The sequence below is a fragment of the Doryrhamphus excisus genome, chromosome 1 (assembly GCF_030265055.1).
Source record: "Doryrhamphus excisus isolate RoL2022-K1 chromosome 1, RoL_Dexc_1.0, whole genome shotgun sequence".
Classification (NCBI taxonomy): domain Eukaryota; kingdom Metazoa; phylum Chordata; class Actinopteri; order Syngnathiformes; family Syngnathidae; genus Doryrhamphus; species Doryrhamphus excisus.
Genome location: NC_080466.1, coordinates 32,998,710 through 33,018,431, shown reverse-complemented (window position 1 = coordinate 33,018,431; position 19,722 = coordinate 32,998,710). Strand labels below are relative to the sequence as shown.

The 19,722-nt window shown below is 41.7% G+C and overlaps 2 protein-coding genes and 1 long non-coding RNA gene across 8 annotated transcripts in view; 1 reads left to right on the top strand and 2 right to left on the bottom strand.

Annotated features, from left to right (window-relative positions):
• The window catches only part of LOC131127213 (nuclear receptor coactivator 2-like), a 38,938-nt gene extending 25,442 nt beyond the window's left edge, over positions 1–13,496 (bottom strand). Inside the window, exon 1 of one of the 6 annotated variants that reach the window (XM_058069459.1) lies at positions 13,338–13,496. The gene's annotated coding sequence lies outside the window, so the exon portion shown is untranslated. Of the gene's footprint in view, positions 1–4,226; positions 4,248–4,716; positions 4,962–10,370; positions 13,230–13,288 lie in introns of those variants that run through there. The other 5 variants (XM_058069460.1, XM_058069461.1, XM_058069458.1 and 2 more) reach the window with 5 other exon arrangements.
• On the top strand, positions 13,197–17,263 carry LOC131127296 (uncharacterized). Its single transcript, XR_009129507.1, has 3 exons — positions 13,197–13,418; positions 16,857–17,055; positions 17,213–17,263. It is a non-coding gene; the product is annotated as an uncharacterized LOC131127296 (long non-coding RNA).
• On the bottom strand, positions 15,969–19,245 carry lactb2 (lactamase, beta 2). The gene is made up of 7 exons (XM_058069464.1): positions 19,029–19,245; positions 18,426–18,586; positions 17,595–17,715; positions 17,336–17,514; positions 16,850–16,998; positions 16,676–16,763; positions 15,969–16,592 (listed from the first exon to the last, which is right to left on the bottom strand). The coding sequence occupies exons 1-7, from the start codon at positions 19,148–19,150 to the stop codon at positions 16,549–16,551; spliced, it is 864 nt and encodes a 287-aa protein (XP_057925447.1). The 5' UTR covers positions 19,151–19,245; the 3' UTR covers positions 15,969–16,548.
• Positions 19,246–19,722: the final 477 nt, after the last annotated feature.

Genomic DNA, 19,722 nt, shown 5'->3' with positions numbered 1-19,722 from the left:
CTCTACTAGCTGAGCTGTACATCGTCCAGAAAACCAAGCACAATGTGCGCAATAGTAAGGTTCCCATCATGCTTTGCGGCACTGCTCTTTAAATAGCTGTTAATGTTTTGTGTTTAATGTTAAGTCATTTGTTTTTGGTCATTCCGTGTAGATAAGTACCTACACTGTGTGTATTAAAATGTGATTAAGATTAAGAAGCGAGTGCTCTGCTAACCGAGCTATACACCTGCAATTGATTCAGCAGAATGTGCGTAGTCATAGGCTCTGTAATTCTATTAGCGATTCCCATAATGCATTGTTGCACTGCTCTCTGAATAGTTGTTAATATTACGTGTTTAATGTTATATAATTAGATTTTTTCCATTCATGGTGTATTGGTAGATGTCCTGGGTGTATTTACTTACAGTATTTATTTACTTGGTTTTAATGTTATACCTTTTGTTCATCTAACACGTTGGTCCGAGTGATCAACATTTTGATGTTGGAATTGTTTGAATTGGACGAAAAATGAGGTGGAATAAGAAGAAGTTGTAAGAACAGGAGAAGTAAATAGATAAAAAATGGCTGACAACAATAACATATGTGCTTTCAGCATTCGCACAATAATTGTTGCCAAACTGTGTCTTGCAAAAGCAACCAGACGACCTTTGTCCCTCTAAAAGGACACTAAAGTGACACACTTTGCGGGTGAAATGACAATAAGAGTCTGAACAAATGGAGGCTGATGAAGATGTTGGCCCTTCCTTGTGTTGGCGTCTAAGCTTCTGTCAAGGCCACACTTTAAGCCCGCCAACATAAAGGAGATTTAATACCCTGCTGTGGCGGGATTAGGAACACCGGCTTTTACCGTGCACGCCCAGAGACCTGCAACGTTCACATGGTGTGTATGTGTGAAATAATGACAAGACGTCATCAGTGTTTGATGCTGCCGTGATGCTGCTCTCATCCACTGGCTTTATGGTCAGTGACTGTTGCCTGGGACAACAAGCAGCTCTCATTTATCACAGTGAGTGTAGTGGTGAGTATCCCCGCCTGTCATGAGGGAGATCCGTGTTCAATTCCCAGACTGGAAGTGAACGCTTTAGAGGGCTGCGAGTAGAGCCCCTCGGTCAGTCAGTAAGGACTTAATTTGGTGTGTAAAGTGGTGGTCAAAAATGGCAAGTGCTGCTGAGCAAGGCATCAAGCCTTTGGGAGGTATGAGACAGTTAAGTCTCTCACTTTTTAAATGAAACAAAAGGAGAGCACTGACAGAGAGCAGACCTCCAAGGCCAAACAATAATGTCAGATAGCGGTAGATTTCCTCCTTGCAATCTTAGCAGCTTTTGTAAGAAGAAAGACAGTTTAACCTATTGTAAAGCCGCCGTTAAGAGAAGTTCCAGAAAGAAGAGTCCTGAAGAACTGCACTCCTTTATAATAGATAAGGTAATCATACAAAGAGGTTTCCAACTGCTAAGTTACTACAAGAGAAGAAGCCATACTCATAAGGATATGTGTCAAGGATTGCACCGGTCATATCGGCACAAAGAAGTCTTCTTTACTCCACAAAATATCATAGAAATGAATAAATACTATACTTATACTTATACTTATACAAACCAGGAAGTCAGTCGCACACAAACCACCAAACCACATGAAAACATTAACTTGTGCGTTGTGGAGGTAAAAAAAAAAACAAAGCATGTACAAATCTCTGCTCTCTTCACCTGGCAGCAGAGCCCTTTCTGCTGAGTCGTTGTCAAAGCTCACAAAGACCCGTAACACCGAAGTGGAAAGCAAACACTTTTGTGTGGGCAGCCAGGAAAGTTACCTTCCAAGCACAGGTTCCGCCCGAAAGCACACACCATTCTCTCGACACGTAAATGCTAAGCTGGGCCGCAAGCTGAAAGAGCTCTTAACTTTCTGCATCTTGATTGTATGTGTGCATGAAGAAGTCTCACATAAAACTTGAAAAAATGTAAACGTATGTAATGTAAACAGAGTAAAGAGACTGACATGAGCCAATACCAGATACCGGTACTGGTCCTTAAAACTAGGGATGTCTGATTATATCGGCCACTGATAATTAATTGGACCGATATCAGCCTGAAAATATCCAGTGGCATGTACCACAAACATTACATCTTTAGAGATTGCAGCAAAATGCAGTTAGTATTGTACCGCTTAAACATTCTGTGGGATGGAAATAATACTTAATAATAATACTAGAACAACAGAGTTGAAAATAAGCTTACCAGCTTTATCGGAGTGGCGGGTGGGTTAATATTCCACATACCATTCTTACACAGTGTCTTAAAGAAAGTGCTAAAACATCACTCAGCATTGGAATAAGTAGATAACAGGAGACAAGACACTACCAACAAATAATGCAGAATAACCAACAACTATTTGAGCTTTAAACATCCAAGTTATTAACCATTTACAACAACAGTACAGGAAAGCACGCTGGGAAACAGGAAGTGAGCCCGTATAAATTTTAGGGGCAGTTTCATCCCACACAAATTTTCAAACCCAGAGACAGCACACAAAGCCCGTAGGAAGAAAATTGGGATGCTAATTATTTTCTGCATGCAAGCAGGAAAACCTTGCAAGCAGCCTGATCGCAAGGGGAAGGCAGGGAGGGGTGAGTGCGTCAAAAGTTTAAAAGTACATGATGTACATTGGCCAGCTTTACACTTACACTGTGGTTCTCCCTACCTCGGTGGACACACAGCAGCATAGCGCATCCGACTCTACTGCACCTTGCTCGGCCAAGGTGGCGGCTTCTCCCAGCCAGCACCACGGTTCTCCCCACCTCCGTGGATGCACGGCAGCATAGCATATCCAACATAAATACCCCTTGCTCGGCCACTGTGAGTGGCTTCTCCTGCTGTACACTCAGATTCTGCCGTAGGAAGCCGGTACATCCATCTTGCAATGGAAGTGAGTGGGCTGCACAAGCCTCCTACGATGTACACACAAGTACGTCCCCAGTTAGTGAAACATACCACGGCCTTACATGAAGCACACCTAACGTGAGTAACTCAGACTACCCTACTTCCTCTACATGCTGGCCTTGGTCAACACATTACTCAAAAATTGCATAGCCTGTGTGTGTGGTAACATCTAAGTTGGGATGTAACTCCCGCTTTCAGTTAATGCCTCTTGTTTATACATTCAAAGGCGTGCATACTTGGGAAATAGTTCAGCAACAAAAATTAAACGTATTTGAAATGGTTACTTTAGTGATCCCACACAGCAGTAATAATTCAAGCTACAGAGCATCAGCTATAGACACTTCTGTGTTAAAGAAAAGGAAAGTGAAAGTGAAATTACATGTTGTAAAATGCTCAGAAAGTGAGAAAAATATGTATATCGGCTGCATGCCCGGTTGAACGGGCTGAAAAGTCTTGACCATCATGAAGGATAAAAATGCTATCGTTGAACATGTGAGAGGATCTGCCAGTATGAAATGGACAGTCATAATTAAGCAGTGTAGTGGTCTCATTATTGAGGGATAAAAGTAGGATTGTTTTTTTTTTTGTTCATTTAAGAACAAGCTCCGACTTGCACTAAAACGCCACTTACAGTGCTGTTGTAGGAACAGAACTCATACACAGACCAAGGACCTCTACCTCGTCCCAGCAGCGAAACATAACTTCATCAACAAAAGTCAGTATTACAATTGAATCAAATATAAAGACATCATTAAACTATTGTGCTGTTTGAGATACGGTCAGAAGTTACAATAACGTCATGTTATATGTCAATGTAAACATAAAAAAGCTGTGTAAACACTGGCCAACTTTGTAGCAGCATGACAAAGTGAAAGCACATTTAAAAATATGAAAAGTGTGGGGTCAGAGCACAAACTCCACCTTTAACTCCAACTTAAGCTGATAGGTTTATTGCTGGTGCCTGTGAAAATTAGCATACAGTCGCAGCTGGACAACCTCAGAGGACGCTTGCAGCCGTGCAGAAAAGCCAATGTACACAGGCTAGCCAGCTAGTGGGTGAACAAGTGAAAATAAGCAGCCGTGTTGACTTCCATTTGAACTAAAAATAGACAAAAACAGACTTCAAACAATGATTTTACAATTGTGAAGTTGCCAAAGAGCAGCCTGAGAGCAACAACAACAACACCAGAAGCCATTATTTGACCGGTCAGACCTCAGAGCACTGCTGAGTGTGCACTCTTCATTCAGGCCCTGGAGAGGCCGGCTTCAGCCTGGAACGGCAACTCAACTCACCTCAACCCTCAGCCAACACATGGACATGTCCCCATTGAAACCTGAAACATTGTCAACATTATGTCCCCGCGATGCAGCAAACACGACATGACACACACACGCACACACACACACACACACACACACACACACACACACACACACACACATGACAGTTCAAAGTCCAAGTCAGTCAGACTAAGAAAATCAATCAAGTGTTGGAACATCCAAATATATCGGTCATGCACTAACTACCACTACAGAACATTATTTCTAGCTTAATTTCCCTTTGGAAGATGCAAATCAATTGACACAAACAAACTGTCATTTAAATATATCATTAAAAAGTGTCATGAATAAGTAAAACAACATCCTACAAGCACTGGACTTTATAAAAATGAGCCAATTTAACATAACATTTCCATATGCATTGACAAAACCCAACATAATGGAATAGAATATGGGAGCGAGAATGAGAGAGAGAACGAGGGAGAGAGAGAGACGGGCTTACCGGTGTTTAGATTAAACCAGTCCATGACCAGTCCACAACGAACCAACCATTCCATTACCAGTCTGGCCAACTGGTTTCCTTAACACACGCAAACACTCGCAGTTCACGCAGCACTTCACGGCAACACACACCCGCGCTGTGCGTCCACTGCTTTCTCTGTGGGAGACTACCGCTGTGCGTGCGTGCGTGTGCGTGTGTCACCTCCGCTAATGACAGCTGACAAACTACATGCCACAAATCCTCTCGCTCGCTCTCTCCTGTCTGTCCGTCCCCTCCCCCATCGTGTTCACAAGCTCCACCCACAACACACTCCACACTCCTACCTATTAGACACACGTTCATGTCAGCCACTGAGAGGTGATTCTCACTTCTTCACACGCTAACAACATCTCACATGCTTCTCACACACAACATGCTAATCATGCTTTATTTTGAAAAAACAACACTTTGACACTAAGGTGTGCTTCCTGGCTGCATGAGGACCCAACACTCACTACAAGATAATGGTCCTGCTTACTGTCACAAGAATTATTGGCTAACTTGGTTGGCTAGCTTACCGGCGTTGTGCATTGTAAGATGTTTCTGACAAAGATCCAGGATCAGATGTATACATGACTTTTCACAACCTGTAGGCATCCAGCAAAATCTCACCTAATACTACCAGAGAGAGTTGGATCATGACCGACAATAACAAGACAACCTGCTGCGTTTCCCAGACTCAGAGACTCGGATCAGTGTGGTGTCTCTGCATGTCCACAGAGTTCCCACTGTCTTGGTTTCACACATTGACAGTTTCACCAAAAACTTGTGTGGTTTTATTTGTACAGCTGAAGCCGTGTGGAAACGCTCTACGAGCGTCCACCTGCTATGTGGGTGTCTCAGTCATCTTCAGGCCGGATGTCGCATCTCCTCCCTAGTGGTCACATCCCGTCTCCAGGATTTCTTCCCCAGTCAGAAAAAAATGGCTTTGAGAAGATGCCTTTTGAAAGATGAAGATCATGTTGCAGAGTTTTTGAGGTCCTGCACCAAATCACTGAAGAAACTTCACTGCAGGACGTCTACCCCCCCATAAAAAATGTAGAACCTACGGCTTGTTTTTATGCGACTTTCCACAGCACACGTCATATATGCAACACATTCTAAAAAACTTGTCGACTATTCAATTATTTGATTCAAAGAAGCCTGATTTGACTATCAAGCTCACCATTGAATCACATAAAAAGCAATACCATCAACAGTGTACCAGTCTGACTACATGGGGGCTGCCAAGCTTTTTTGTTTGTTTTCATAATAAAATAGCCTATTTTGATGTGAAAGCCTAAATTGTGCTAATAAAGAAATAAAAACAATGTGTGTGTTACCAGAAGACCAATATTATCATGCCTGCGCAAGAGACTAACTTGCACGGTGGGACCCAAACTTGAAATTTTAGGAGCGCAGGCAGAAAATTTAGGAGAGCGCACCAAAATCCCCTTGCAAATTAAATATTCACATTTAATCTAATTTTCAATGTATTGCTCAGAAATAATTGATCAATAAATGGCAACTTCTCCCACCACGCTGTTTCCGTCTGTAGCTTCTGGAAGGCCTTAAAATACACCTTAAAAGAAAAGCACATTTCATACGTTATGAATGTGGTACACAATTATTTATTATTGCTTCAATATTGACTGTAGAAGAAAAACACAGCTTAAAAAGGGCCTATTATGCTTTTTCCACTTTTCTGTTGCCATCAGAATGTTGTATTCTCGTGTTAAATAATGGCAAAGTTTCAGACAATGATGTTTGGGATGGCCCTGAAAGCTTGCTTTCAGAGAGCTTTTTCTAACACTGGCTGTTTGTGATGTCACAGGGAGCCAGGCTTCCTTATATGGTCATGTGCTGTAGGCCAGATAGGCTCTAGGACTGCCCTCCCCACAGCTCTGCTTTGCTCCGTTTACGTTTGTTAGCCATGGGTCCCAGGAAATCTGGGTGTTGGTGATTCCCAGCAAGAGAAAAATACTTTCATCTGTCAATGGCGTTTCACACAGGACTATTTTTGTGAACATGAACGTGAAATATGCGTCACACTGTTGCTGAAGGCAGAAGCAGCGCACTGTCGCTCCAAAAGTTACATCACTGTTTTTGTCTTGTCCATTTGTCTTTGTGTATTTATGTCAGGCCTGTCCAGCTGTCCTTTGATATGTATAATTTAAAAATTCATTGATGTATATTTGAGGGTTGATTGGTGTGTGTGTTGACAGGTCATTGTAGTTAAGGACTCCAAATTACATGTATTAAAAGCGTTTTAGTACATTTTTAGTAACAAATAAGAAGTGGTTTTTTTGGTGAGCGTCCATATCCAAAACATCTGCTGGTTCTTCCCCTCCTGGAGTGAGTGTTGTTACTGAGTGCACGTGTGGTTTGTTGTGTTATTGTGTGTTTGTGTCGCTCAGTTGGACTCAGCAGGCTGGAGCCACTTTAAGAGGCACCTGCCACCACCAGTACACACTGTTGTTACATGTGTACATGTGTGTGTGCGTGTTCATGTGCATGACAGCTGATTTTCAGCTCAAAGGCCTACGAGCAGCCCCAGTGCAAACATGACTGTAGTCAGATGCCAACATTTCCCATACATTCATTTCACATTGTAATGGGACATGTGTTTCCCTTGTGGCAATTCTTATTTTTTTGTCTCTCCCACAATGTTATTCCTCTCTTTTACAGACAATGCCACCATCGAGCACCCCCAAACCCACCACGACAAATACAATAAACTAATAACTAATAAACATGTTCATCATATTTCTGTGGCAGGTGATATAAATATGCACTGCATGCAGGTTAGTTACATGTCACTTATTTTCACAGTTCAATACAAGAAATGAGCCAACTATTTTTTTCCGCATTGTCCTCAGTTGCCTGACAGCATGCTTCCTGCAGCACATGAAGCCTGCTGAGTCAGCCTGAATGCATGTTCCTATAAACAACATATGTTCATATTATTCTCTAAGTTTCATCACATGTCAAAAAGTTATATGCTAAACCGCTGTTACATTGTGCTTCCTGTTTGTTATCTTTCCAACTGTGACTTACTGCAGGCTAAAGATACATTTTAAATAAATGTTAGCAGCGCCTCATGTTTCTTTGTTATGAAAATTATTGGAATCCTCAAGAAATTTCAAGTGTTAAATAAACATTCTTTGTGGTAACTGGAAAATGGAATTGTCTGGTTTAGCTCAATTATCAAGGACAAGTGAATGCTAATTGTAATGCTAACTTATCACAGCCATAGCAGCTAGGCAGTACGACAATTAGGACTAATGCAATGGCAGCAAGGCTGCATCTCGCTTTCTGTCGTCCAGGAACATGCTTGCACTAGCAGGCAGGAAGACGCCACAATTAGCTCTGGCCAAAAGCCTGTTATGCTATTAGCTTGTATTAGCATGGTATCGGCCCGCCGCCTCTGGCTGAGCTCTGCTGTCACAGCTACGGCTAACCAAATTAGTCCTTGTTATGCAAGCTGCTAGACTTGGCTCCCTGTCTGCAGCTTTAACTCCTTGTCATGTCACATGTGTACGTTGGTTGCTGTTATCTCAAGACATTTCAAACAGGAATTTAAGTGGCAGGGTTACTAAGTGTAAGAATTATTGTCAGGCTGATTACATATGGCCAATTATCGATATCAATGAATATGTAACCGCTATCTTAACTTTTTTTGCTATGCGGACATTCTGTCGCTCTGTTCTAGTGTCTCTCGCTGTGCTGCTCCCTACCCGACTACCTGGTCCCCCCCCCCCCCCCCCCTCCCCCACATACAGGCGGACCAGCGAGGTGGCGCTCTTTCTTCCTCATTCACTCGGCTGCAGCAGAGGAACGGTGAAACAAACTACATTTTTTTTACACCATATGATCTGTGACTTTGTAAAACAATATAACACTATAATTTAGTGCCACATTGTCAGGGCCCATCAAGGAGAACATTCTGATTTTTTTCATTCACATTTTAGAGAGCGTATCATAGTGTTTTAACATTGTGTACGCTGTGAGAAATAAATAGAAATACAACTATTTATTGACATGTCCACCACTATCTAAGACTATAAAACAGTGTTTTAAAGTGAAACTAGATAATAATAATACATCTTATTTGTATAGCGCTTTTCAGAGTACTCAAAGACGCTTTACAGTAGAGAAAAAGAAATAAAGAAAGAGGTGAGTAAAAACAGAGTAAAAGATGCATAAAAATACAATATCCAAACATTAATTCAGAGCTAAAACAAGGCTAAAAGTGGGGCGGGCGCAGCAGTCAGGTATAAAAACTTAAGACATTAAAGACGGATTTAAGCAGGTGGGTTTGTAGTTGTTTTTTGAAGGAGGGAAGGTCGGGGCAAGCACGGAGTGAATGGGGCAAAGAGTTCCAGAGGGTGGGGGCAGAGATGGAGAAGGCTCTGTCTCCCCAGGTTCGGAGCTTGGTCTTACAGGGGAGTGCCAGGAGGTTAGAGTCTGAGGAGCAAAGGGGACGCGGGGGATTGTGTGGATGAAGGAGGTCTGTGAGATATGGGGGGGGGTTGGGGGGGGGGGGGGGTCCAGATTGTGGAGAGCTTTGTAGGTGAATGCAATGCTTGGAGACATCAATGCGTGTGAATGCCTGAGCCTGCAATGTGACGTGAGAGGACTGTACTTGTATTTTGTGAGGGAAAACAAAAAATACTAATTTGTTGAGAAATGTAGAAGACACATTGATTAAATACAAAGTGAAGCAAATATTCAAAGTCTATTAGAGATGTAGAGAGGACAGAAAAAAACCATAAAAGACTAAAAAACTTAGTAAGAGCAGTATGAATGTATGTCATTATTATCAAAAAATCTAGTGTATATCGTGGTCATAGTAAAGGAAATTAGGAGCACAGGAGTTACACAGCCGATTTGTTCGCAATTGGCCCATCACTATTTTAGGAGGGGGACCTGGGGGAATCGTCAGAGAAAAAGGCCCACACAGCATGCGGCAGACCAAAACAAATGAATTCCCCAAAGACTTGAGCAATCTGTCGTGGGTAAAGTCTGAATCGGTAGAGGAATGTGCAATGCAAATGGTGGAAGTTTGAAAAATGGCCCATTCATTTTCAAAGGCAACCATTCTGTGAAAGTAGACAATCTGGATTGTGCTGAAATTGTTACAATTGGTAACGAGTGGCGTTGTAGTGGCGCAGTGTTGGTGACCCCTAATGTACAGTATATCCTGTGTATATCAATGCTCGTATTCCATACATCAGCCAATATATTGTATTTTTTAGCCCCCATTACCTGTATCGGCATCAGCTCTAAAAATATCATCTCGGTCAGCCCAGTAAGAATTCGGCAAGTATTCAGTCCCCTCGAGATGCTCTTTTTCCAATAAAGCCACTAAATGTTTTAACTTTTCCTGTTTTTTTCTCGCACACAGTTTATTCCTCTCTTCTACAGCTTCCATTATTCCAATTACATGCATATGTGCCATTGCCATTTATGCAAATTAGATCCTTACATCATCTAGAACCCCATCTCCACTCCATGTCGCCACAAATACATTGTTGTCCTGTGGGAAACACTGACATTGCTGCATTTTAAAATGGTAGGCTCATCCACATCTTCAACTATGTACTAACAGGAAGAAGAAACTTGAGCAAGCTCACCACAGAACTCCGGTCTCACAGAAGGGGGCAGGGTAAACACAGAGTCAGAAAAGCACACTGACATGTTGCAATCCTTTTCAAAGTTCACCGTGTGGCTGCTGAGAAGAGCAAATAATCCTAAAAGAGTTGAAAATATCACGAGTCCACCCATGACAGATAACATATCCACGGGAGTCCGATGGCATCAGTCACGTAGGCAAACCTTCACATTCTCCAAAGTAACAAAACAGCAAACATTGATAGGACCCTGAGTGCTTTGCTATGAAATAACGAGCTCATTATGCTGGCCAATCCACAATGACAACAGTATGTCAATGACAATGCACACCATACTGTCATGATCCGTGTTGTCACTCTGCTGCCGCCTGTCTGCTGTTCCTTGTAGTGCACGTGGCCCTGCTGAGGAAAAGCTGCCAGCCACACCTGCTGCCAATTAGTGCCAGTCCCCTTCTTCAGTTGACTGCAGGCAATAGTAGTTTGTGATATTCCTAGATAAAATACAGGGCCAGTTTTGTTTGTCTCTTTTGGCTTTTTCCAAATTTCAGTATCACAACTACTAATACTAATAATAATTAATTATTAATTAATGTTTAATTCATTATTAATACTAATAATTAAGGTGGATGTATCTTGCCTGGGTTTGCCTGCCAGCCAGCCGGCCTATCGTCTTCTGTGGGGGTTTTTGCCACTCTTTAATAACTTCATTCTGACCTGAGCACATCAACAGCAGTGCAAGCCCATAACCACACACATATCCCTAACTCAAACACTCTCTTGTCAGCCTGTCTTGGGAACAACACCTCCCCGCCGTCACCAGACAACAGGTGCATTCACTGACACTCTGAAAATCACAACAGCATCCTCGTTTTGGTGCATGTGTGGTCAATGTAATTAAAGGATACACTAAGTAGCACTTGAATTTGAATTGTTAAATACAAAAGGTGAGTTATGGATACCAGCATTTTGTTCTGGTAAAACAGGTATATTGGCTTTGTTTGGCTTGAAATTAACTATGAAAAGAAATGTTACAAAAATCAGTAGCCCTTGGCCATTTTCATTTTGTAAAAGTAGCTCTCATAAGAAAAAACCTTGGTGACCCCTAATATAGCCAGTAGTACATGTAAATATTGACTACATGTACAGTATGTGATAGGTATTGGTATTGGCCACTTTCACTCATGGATTACTGGGATCGGCAGTACAGAACCCTGATCAGAATATCCGTACTACCGATGTGTGCATCTTGGGGTCCGTAACCACGCTAACTCATTACACATACATCTTACATTCTGCTGCAGAGAGGAGCAAAATAAAAGACCTCTTACATTGTATTTGCACATGTATTTGTGCTACAGCGATGTGTAAATCAGTGGCGGACGGTGCATTTGGTACCTTGGACCATCAATGTACACAGTAAATGACTTCCAGATCGTCATTGTTAATAATAATTTCAGTCCTCTTACCGTCCAATACATTGCCTTCCACCAGTGATCGGCGATACATCAGCGCTCGCAAAACTGCTGCTCAGTCAAACGTAACGAGCATAAATACGGCTCGGTTATTAAAGACCAAACATGTGCACTACAACATCACCTGGAACAGTTCCCAATCAATTAATAAATATCTAGTATAGTAACATGACAAAATATAAAACATTGTTAGTAAAATACATCTACGCACCAGGATGTGAATTTCTACTCAGTCAACCAATGTGGACATAACTTTGAATGTAGAACAGTTTTGCTGTGATCACCCAGAAAAAACAAAAGTAGTGATGTCACTGTGAGAGAACCTGAAGTCTGAAACGTGACATGGGTCAACACTCCTGAATCCAAAAGCCCCTAGCAGATTATCAATGGCAAGACATTGAATCTGAAATATGATTGGACTAAAAATATTTGACACACATCTATAACCATCAAAGGCCTTTATGGAACTGGCTTGAGATTAAAAACAGCGTTTCAACCAGAAAATATACCACCACCACCAGCTAGTGGTTTAAAAGAAAAGATTGTACAAAAAAGAACTGCATTTTCACAATTACGAGTTAACTGCATTTGTCATCACTTCAGTTGCAGCTGATTAAGATGGATGTCCGTCATGGCTGTCACTCACAGCCGTCAAATCCAATAGTTTTCATTTTGAAATAGCTCACCGGAAATGTGACAGGCTCGTGTGTAATGTCTTTGATGTTGGATGAATCGCGGAGGATGTCTAACCGCACATGGCAGTTGAAAACCACCAGTTTCATCTTTGAATTTAAAGAAACATCGAAGCACAATTAAAGATCGCAAAGCATGTACGACTTGTGACTAGTAATTTACTTTTAAGCCACAAAAATAATGGTCAACTATGGTGCTTCAAATCCGCCTAAATGCACCTTTATTCCATTTTCACTAATAAAATAAACGTTTCACACATACAGTTAGTGGCAGGTTAAAGCTATGTTTTACCAAAAATGTCTAAAATGTTTTTACATTAAGAAGTGTCACAAAAAAAACAGACCGTCACGACAAACACTCGCACTGCCCATTACTTCAACTTCACCTTTAAATGTCGAATTGAAGGCCAACCTCAAAGTAACTTTCTTGTCCTAACAAGCTTACATCAAACAACATCTTCTTTTTCGGGATGTCTGAGCAGATCAATTCAACAACAAACACACGTAAATGAAACCTGTCACTTTTTGACAGTCGCTAGCTTGATGAAAATGTCACCCTAAACAGGCACCAGCTCATGCCCGCTAGCAAACACTAGAAACTAGGAAAACCTTTGATTCAATTTAGCCAACTTCACCATGACGTGTTGTATAAATGTTATGAGGACACTTGTTGTTCACCATTCATCATAGAGTTCAGTACAAAATGCACCGTAGCGTGGAACAACATCGACGAACAGACGGCCATTAAATATATTACCCCGAGTCTGTAGGTCGGTGATAAAGGCGGGAGCTGACCGGAAACTTACCAGACGGTTGAGCGACTGAGGGATAAAATGAGCAGAGAGGAAGAAGGTGTCGCCTCTTCGTGGACCGGCACCGCCATGTTGGTGAGGTCAACCGTGCTCACAACCTGCCGTTTATCTCCTAGCAGCGATTAAAAACACACACCTCTCCCCCACTTCACACTTTCACCTCCTCTTCGTGCTCATGTCAGAACCACTTGAAAAATAAACTTAACCGCCCTACTTTTACACACTATGTATGATATATACTGACGGGCCACATCATTAGGTACAGCAACTAGTGAGGTCCAACAACCTGATGTGAAATATGCTTTTTCTCTCTTCTTTTAGATCAGGGTACATACTTTTTTCAGAGAGGGTTGCATACGGAAAAGAAGAAAAAGGCTGTGGCCACTTTGATACATTTTTTCATGAAAGACATCATCTTTCAACTTCTTAGCTGCACATTATAGCCGAAGCAAATGCAAATAAATCATAAATATCTTATCAAAACTGAATATGATTTTATTTTTATGCCACGGGCCAATAAAACTGTGGGCCACAGCTCCTTTTCTAAAGAGGTCTTATTCAGTCCTTATTGATACACTTGCAGGCCAAGTTTCTCCAAGTTTAGAGGCCAACATGTCTGATCGCCATAGTTACCAATGACCTTCAACCTCTCTTGTTCTGGCACACAAGTAGATTTTTGACTGCCAAGTTATTGTTCAACTTTTGTGAACTTGTCCAACAACTAGTGTACTTGTGTCTGTACTGTACTGTCTGTGTCGGACTGGTGGTTCTCAGTCATCCAGGTCACGGTGATCCACAAGGGTTGAATGGAAGCAACTGGACTCTTCTCGTTTGTTGAAGATGTTTCACTTTTAGCCTAAAAGGGTTCTTCTGTCCTAAATTTTTAGGGTGAGATATGACATTGAGGACAAACCTACCCACACAGACCAGTACCTGCTCTTAAGACTCCCATCACCAATTAGACCCCAAGATAGGGGTTATCAGACACCTCAAGAACAGAGCATAGAAGATCCCACCACTGACAACAGAAGACAGAAGGAACTGCGGGTTTCCTAACTGGTGGGCCTTTGTCAAATCCGCCAGGAGAAGAAGGGGCTCTACACCCAAGCCTGAGGATTGAAACAGGAAGCCAAGCGTGGTGGTCTTTTACGTGGCTGGTTCGTCAGAAACATACGGGTACATTTCAAACCCACAAACACCCTACGACCAACGCTGGTTCACCACAAAGACAAAATCCAGAGCAGAAACCTCACAAATGTTGTTTATGCATTGCAGTGTAGTGAGGAGTGCAATAACCTCTACATTGGAGAGACCAAACAACCCTGATACAAATGCATAGCATAACATAAGAGAGCAGTTCATTTCCTTCTCAAAAAGAAGAGACATTCCTTTGAGGACAACAAAGTCTCCATTCTGAATAGACAGGATCGCTGCTATGAAAGGAGGCGGTATAATCTGTTTACAACAATGTCCTAATATCTATCCCCTGAAGACTATCTCATTCCACAGGAATAGTGGCCACTAAGGCCACCGGTCGTTCATCAGCCTCGTCGGCAACAATCACTATTGTGGCCACCCATAGGGTATACCGGAGACTCAAACCAGGAAACCCCACACTAAAAGAAATGATACTGCAGAAGCCTTGTTGTAGTTAGAATGTTGTATTATTGTGTTAAATGATGGCAACTTTTGAGATAATGAGGTTTGAACCCTGAAAGAAATTTGGGATGGCTCAAAACTATGAAGTAAGATAGCTGTCTAAAAGGTGTGCGCATGATTTTAACCATTCGTATTCGTAATCTTACTTCATAAAAGACCACATTTTAAAAAGATACATCACTGTTTCTTATCAACTCCTATTCTGTTCGCAGCTAGCGGCACAAACCGGAAGTCCTATTATGCACTCACGAGTGTGACCAACCACAGCGGAGTCTACAATTAACCCAACATGCATTTTTTTGGAATGTGGGAGGAAGTGACAGTATCCACAATATCCATACGCTAATGGAGATTTGAACCGGGATCTCCTGACTACAAGTCCGGAGTTGTTGGCCAAAGAATAACATATGACAGGATAATACATGCACGCTTTTGTCTAATGGTGGTTGTGGATGCTTGAAATGAACGTAACACAACCTTGCAGTCTGGATGTCCTCCAGCTCCTTTACCGACCGTTGTGTTGCAACATGGAGATTGATTCATGCACTTCTTCATTATGAAGCAGGGAGGAGTAAAGTCACCTCAGTCCAGTGAGTGTTTTGTGTAAAAAAAGACACACATGCAACCGCCACACTTCGGCCCAAAGTCCTCTTACAGCAGTGGTGTCCAAAGTGCCGGCCTGAGGCTATTTTCACTCCACAGGTTGTTTTTTAATGGCCCTCGTGTGAAAAGGAAATGATCCTAGATATAGTACCAGATATTACACTTACACCTATTTGCTTTGTCACATACCACATGAAGCTAAAATGTGGATGTTTTGTTTAATAGCTTAGCATAAGTGGATTGTTTTAGCTTCTTTAATGTACTAAATGTATCACAGTGGCCTCACATAATTTAATCTTTCTGTCTGCAACCTTTGCTGGAAACAGATTTACAGAGCTGTCAACCATCATGAAGATAGTTCAATTCATTTAAATTTTATTATTTTCTACAGGACACTCATGTTGAAACTGCTGTAGCTTCCTTTGATTGCTTCGGTTGTCATTTTTAGGAACCAATATACAGTATAAACACCCATTGGGATCAACTATAACTAATATGTACATCTTGCTACATTAAATCACTTCTTATTATACAATAACATGACATTCATTGCATTCAAACAATTATGATGGTTTCCAAAAGCTGTCTACAAAGAGGTACAAGTAGCAGATGCTGCCACCTAGTGACTCAAATGATTTACTATGTTTTTAGGGTTTTAATACAATTTAATACAAGTACTACCCCACCTCTCGCCCGAAGACAGCTGGGATAGGCTCTAGCATGCGACCCTTGTGAGGATAAGCGGTAGAAAATGAATGAATGAGTACTGATTGTAACACTGAAATTACAATTCTTATGCTGATCCGTTGGATAAAACACTAAAATGTTTATTATGAACACCCACTGAAATGATCAAACACATTGATTTGAAAATATGTTTTAGTGAAAAAAACTAATTAAATCAGGCACATTCTGATCCCTTTCAGTCATTATTAGAAATCCATCACAAGTTGCTCTTCCATGTGCTGATCTGTGATGTTTCCGTCACTGAGGGGCAAAACAATACTTCATAATAGTACGAGTACAAATTGTGGAATGGAGTAGTCTGTTATTGCAGTCTGTCAACTCACCTTGTCTGATCTTTCCTTCTTTCTCCATTTTTTTTAAGTGATGCAGCAGGTTCACGTTGGCTGCTTCATGCAGATACTCAGGAGTGTCCTGCACAGTGAATAAGGAACAGTTCAAATCTATTGAACTATATGAGAAAAATATAGCATATGGACAACAGTGTTTTGTTGTGTGACCTTGTAGACAATCTTGACAAGCTGCATGGAGGAGAAAGACTTTCCCGCTCCGGCTTTAATGGCCTCCAAGATCTGTTGTTCTCGCTGGTCCCGATGGCTGATGTAATGTTGGATCTTTGAACCAGCGTCCTGAACCACCGGACCGTGACCTGCATACAGCAGAGCTTCCCTCATCTGACCTCAACTTCCTGAACCCGGATCCTAATGTAAAACCTAAACATGTACCCTTTCAGAAATTAAGTAAAGAACTGATTTTTTGATTAACTATGTGCATTTTTAATGTGTTTTTAATTTTTTTTTTTACTTATTTGTATGTTTACTTTTAGCATTTGTATTGTTTAACTTTTTTTTTTTCGTCCTCAGGGCGTCATTGCTTTCAACTGGCCCTCCGTGAATAAATAAAGGATGAATGGATGAATGTCCTGGTCTATTTATCCACACTTTAGTCACTGAGAAATAAAAGACCATGTCCTTGTTTCCACTCACCAGGATAGATGAGGTCGGCTTGGACCTCAAGCAGGATCTTCAGTGACTTCATGTAGTCGTGGAGGTCCTCAAAGACAGCCGTGCCTTCTCCCAGGATGCAATCTCCTGAGAAGATCGCTTGCTCCTCCTCTAGAAAGAGCGCCATGTGGTCATCTGTGTGGCCTGGCGTGAAAACAACCCTGAGATAAAAAAATTAAAATTATGTGTTAACATCTCCTCACTTTATTTTAACCTTTTAACTTCCAACATCTCAGCTGACTTCAGCGTTGCTCCCTCCGTCTGGACTATATCGCCATCCTTCAAGTATGTGTACTTGATGTTTTCAGATGTCTCCTGAACCTGGCTGGAGCGAGGAAGTTTCCCAACTCTGACATCACAACCTGGCAACACAAACATGATATATGGTAATTACTTTTGAACTATTACAATAGCATTATTGTTATGAAATTATGAAGGGGGATTAACAAGGACCTATTATGATCATTTTCGGCCTTTTGTATTGAGATGTGGTCTCCTATAGAGCAGCTACACAATTACCAGCACAGAAAGCTGTCCAGATCTTCCAGAATCTGCACCTGTTCCAGCTGTATTTCCTTGGATTGTTTTAATTTATTCCACTCTGGGCACGCCCATTCCACTGTGATTGGTCCCACTCCTAAGTGCTTCCAAGGACTTCCGGACTACTGTAGAACCCCACTTTCTAATTTTGCTGATAATAAATGAATAAACCCTTTTGGAGATCTACTTGAAACGTCTTTAGGAGCTACTGGTTGGAGACCCCTGACTTGACAGACAACCGCTTAATTACACACTGATAAATTATTACTCCTAGCTTGTGCTTCTGACTCAACATGACCAATTAACGTTGGAAAGCCATCGGACTTCAGCAACAGTTTGCCATATAGTCCAGCTTCGCCCATGCTAAGCCTACAGCTTATAGTGGGGCATGCCCATATAAGGAAGCCCGACTAACTTTGACGTCACAGTTAGCCGGGCTTCCTTATATGGGATGTTAGCAAAACCTCACTGACACTGATCGTTCAGAGCCAGAACGTTTCAGCAAAGTCAGAAAAGCGGAAAAAGCCCTCACCAGTGATGTCTCTGCAGATGTCCCCGACGCCGCCTGTGTGGTCATGGTGCCAGTGAGTGACCAGGATCTCTTGAATGCTGGTGTTGAACTTCCTCAGGGCCTCCTTCAGAGTGCTGATGTATTCAGGGACAGCAGGCTCACCAGTGTCTATGAGCACCCGTCTGGGGAAAATACAAATAAGATGATGTGGACTGATCCTATGTTCATAATTTACAGGCCTTTAAGTACATTGAACATTACTCCCACCACATTGAATGCAGACGTATTTTCCTATACATATTTTCATAGAAGAAATTGTACCTTAATAATTGCTTTTAATCATTTTGGTGCATTTAATAAACACCCCAAACACGATGGTATAATGATTCTATGTATCTTCCATATGCATATGTTAAAAATACGCATAGTGGTTTCAGATACTGTCGAGCAAACCTAAACTTTGTTAAAAATCAATGCGCGTATTGTACATAAACACGTGAATAAATATTCCACTCTTAAAAGTAAACATTGGAGGACACGTTCTTCTTATCCAAATGCTTATCATCTGTGATAAACTCTTTTGAAATGAGAAAAGGAACATGTCTGACATGTCCTGCATGTCACCTGTCCCCGGTGCCAACCAGGTAGGTATTCGTTCCCTGCAGCGTCATGGGTCCAGGATTACAGCCCAAAACCCGAATTACGCGGCACGACAGCTGCTCTATACGCGGAATCACTGCAGCCATAACGGGGACTGAACAGAAGAAACGGCACAAAAAGAAGCTCAGAACAAATGGGTAAAAGGGCAACTGACTTGCAGGAACTTAAAACGACCAGGAAAAAATCCGGAAATGGCGCGCGGCAATGTTTACTTCCTTTGCCAGGTTGCCTTCAAAATAAAGGTTCTGACTGAGCCTCAGGATAATATCCTACAAGTGAGAAATTAAAGAAAAATAGAGAAAAAACTCTATCGATGTATTGTTATTGCAGCTACAAATGTAACCCCCTCTAACTGTTAGATGATACCGTGCTGTGGCACACACTATACACGTGATGGCGCTATTGTCTGTAATATTTATCTAATGGAGTCATCCAGCTCGCTCTCCATCTATCCGTATCTACAATATACTGTATATTTATATACGTCTGCCAGCCCAAACACAACACAAGTCATTCCATCACGTTTAGCAGTCATTTCTCTTAATGTCTTGTTTGATAGTTGTCGAAATTAATGTTCCACTCCTACCTAATGTCAGGTGCGTGTGTGGGGGGGAGGGGGGGCAATATTTCTCTAAATGAAATAGGTGCTGACATCCGA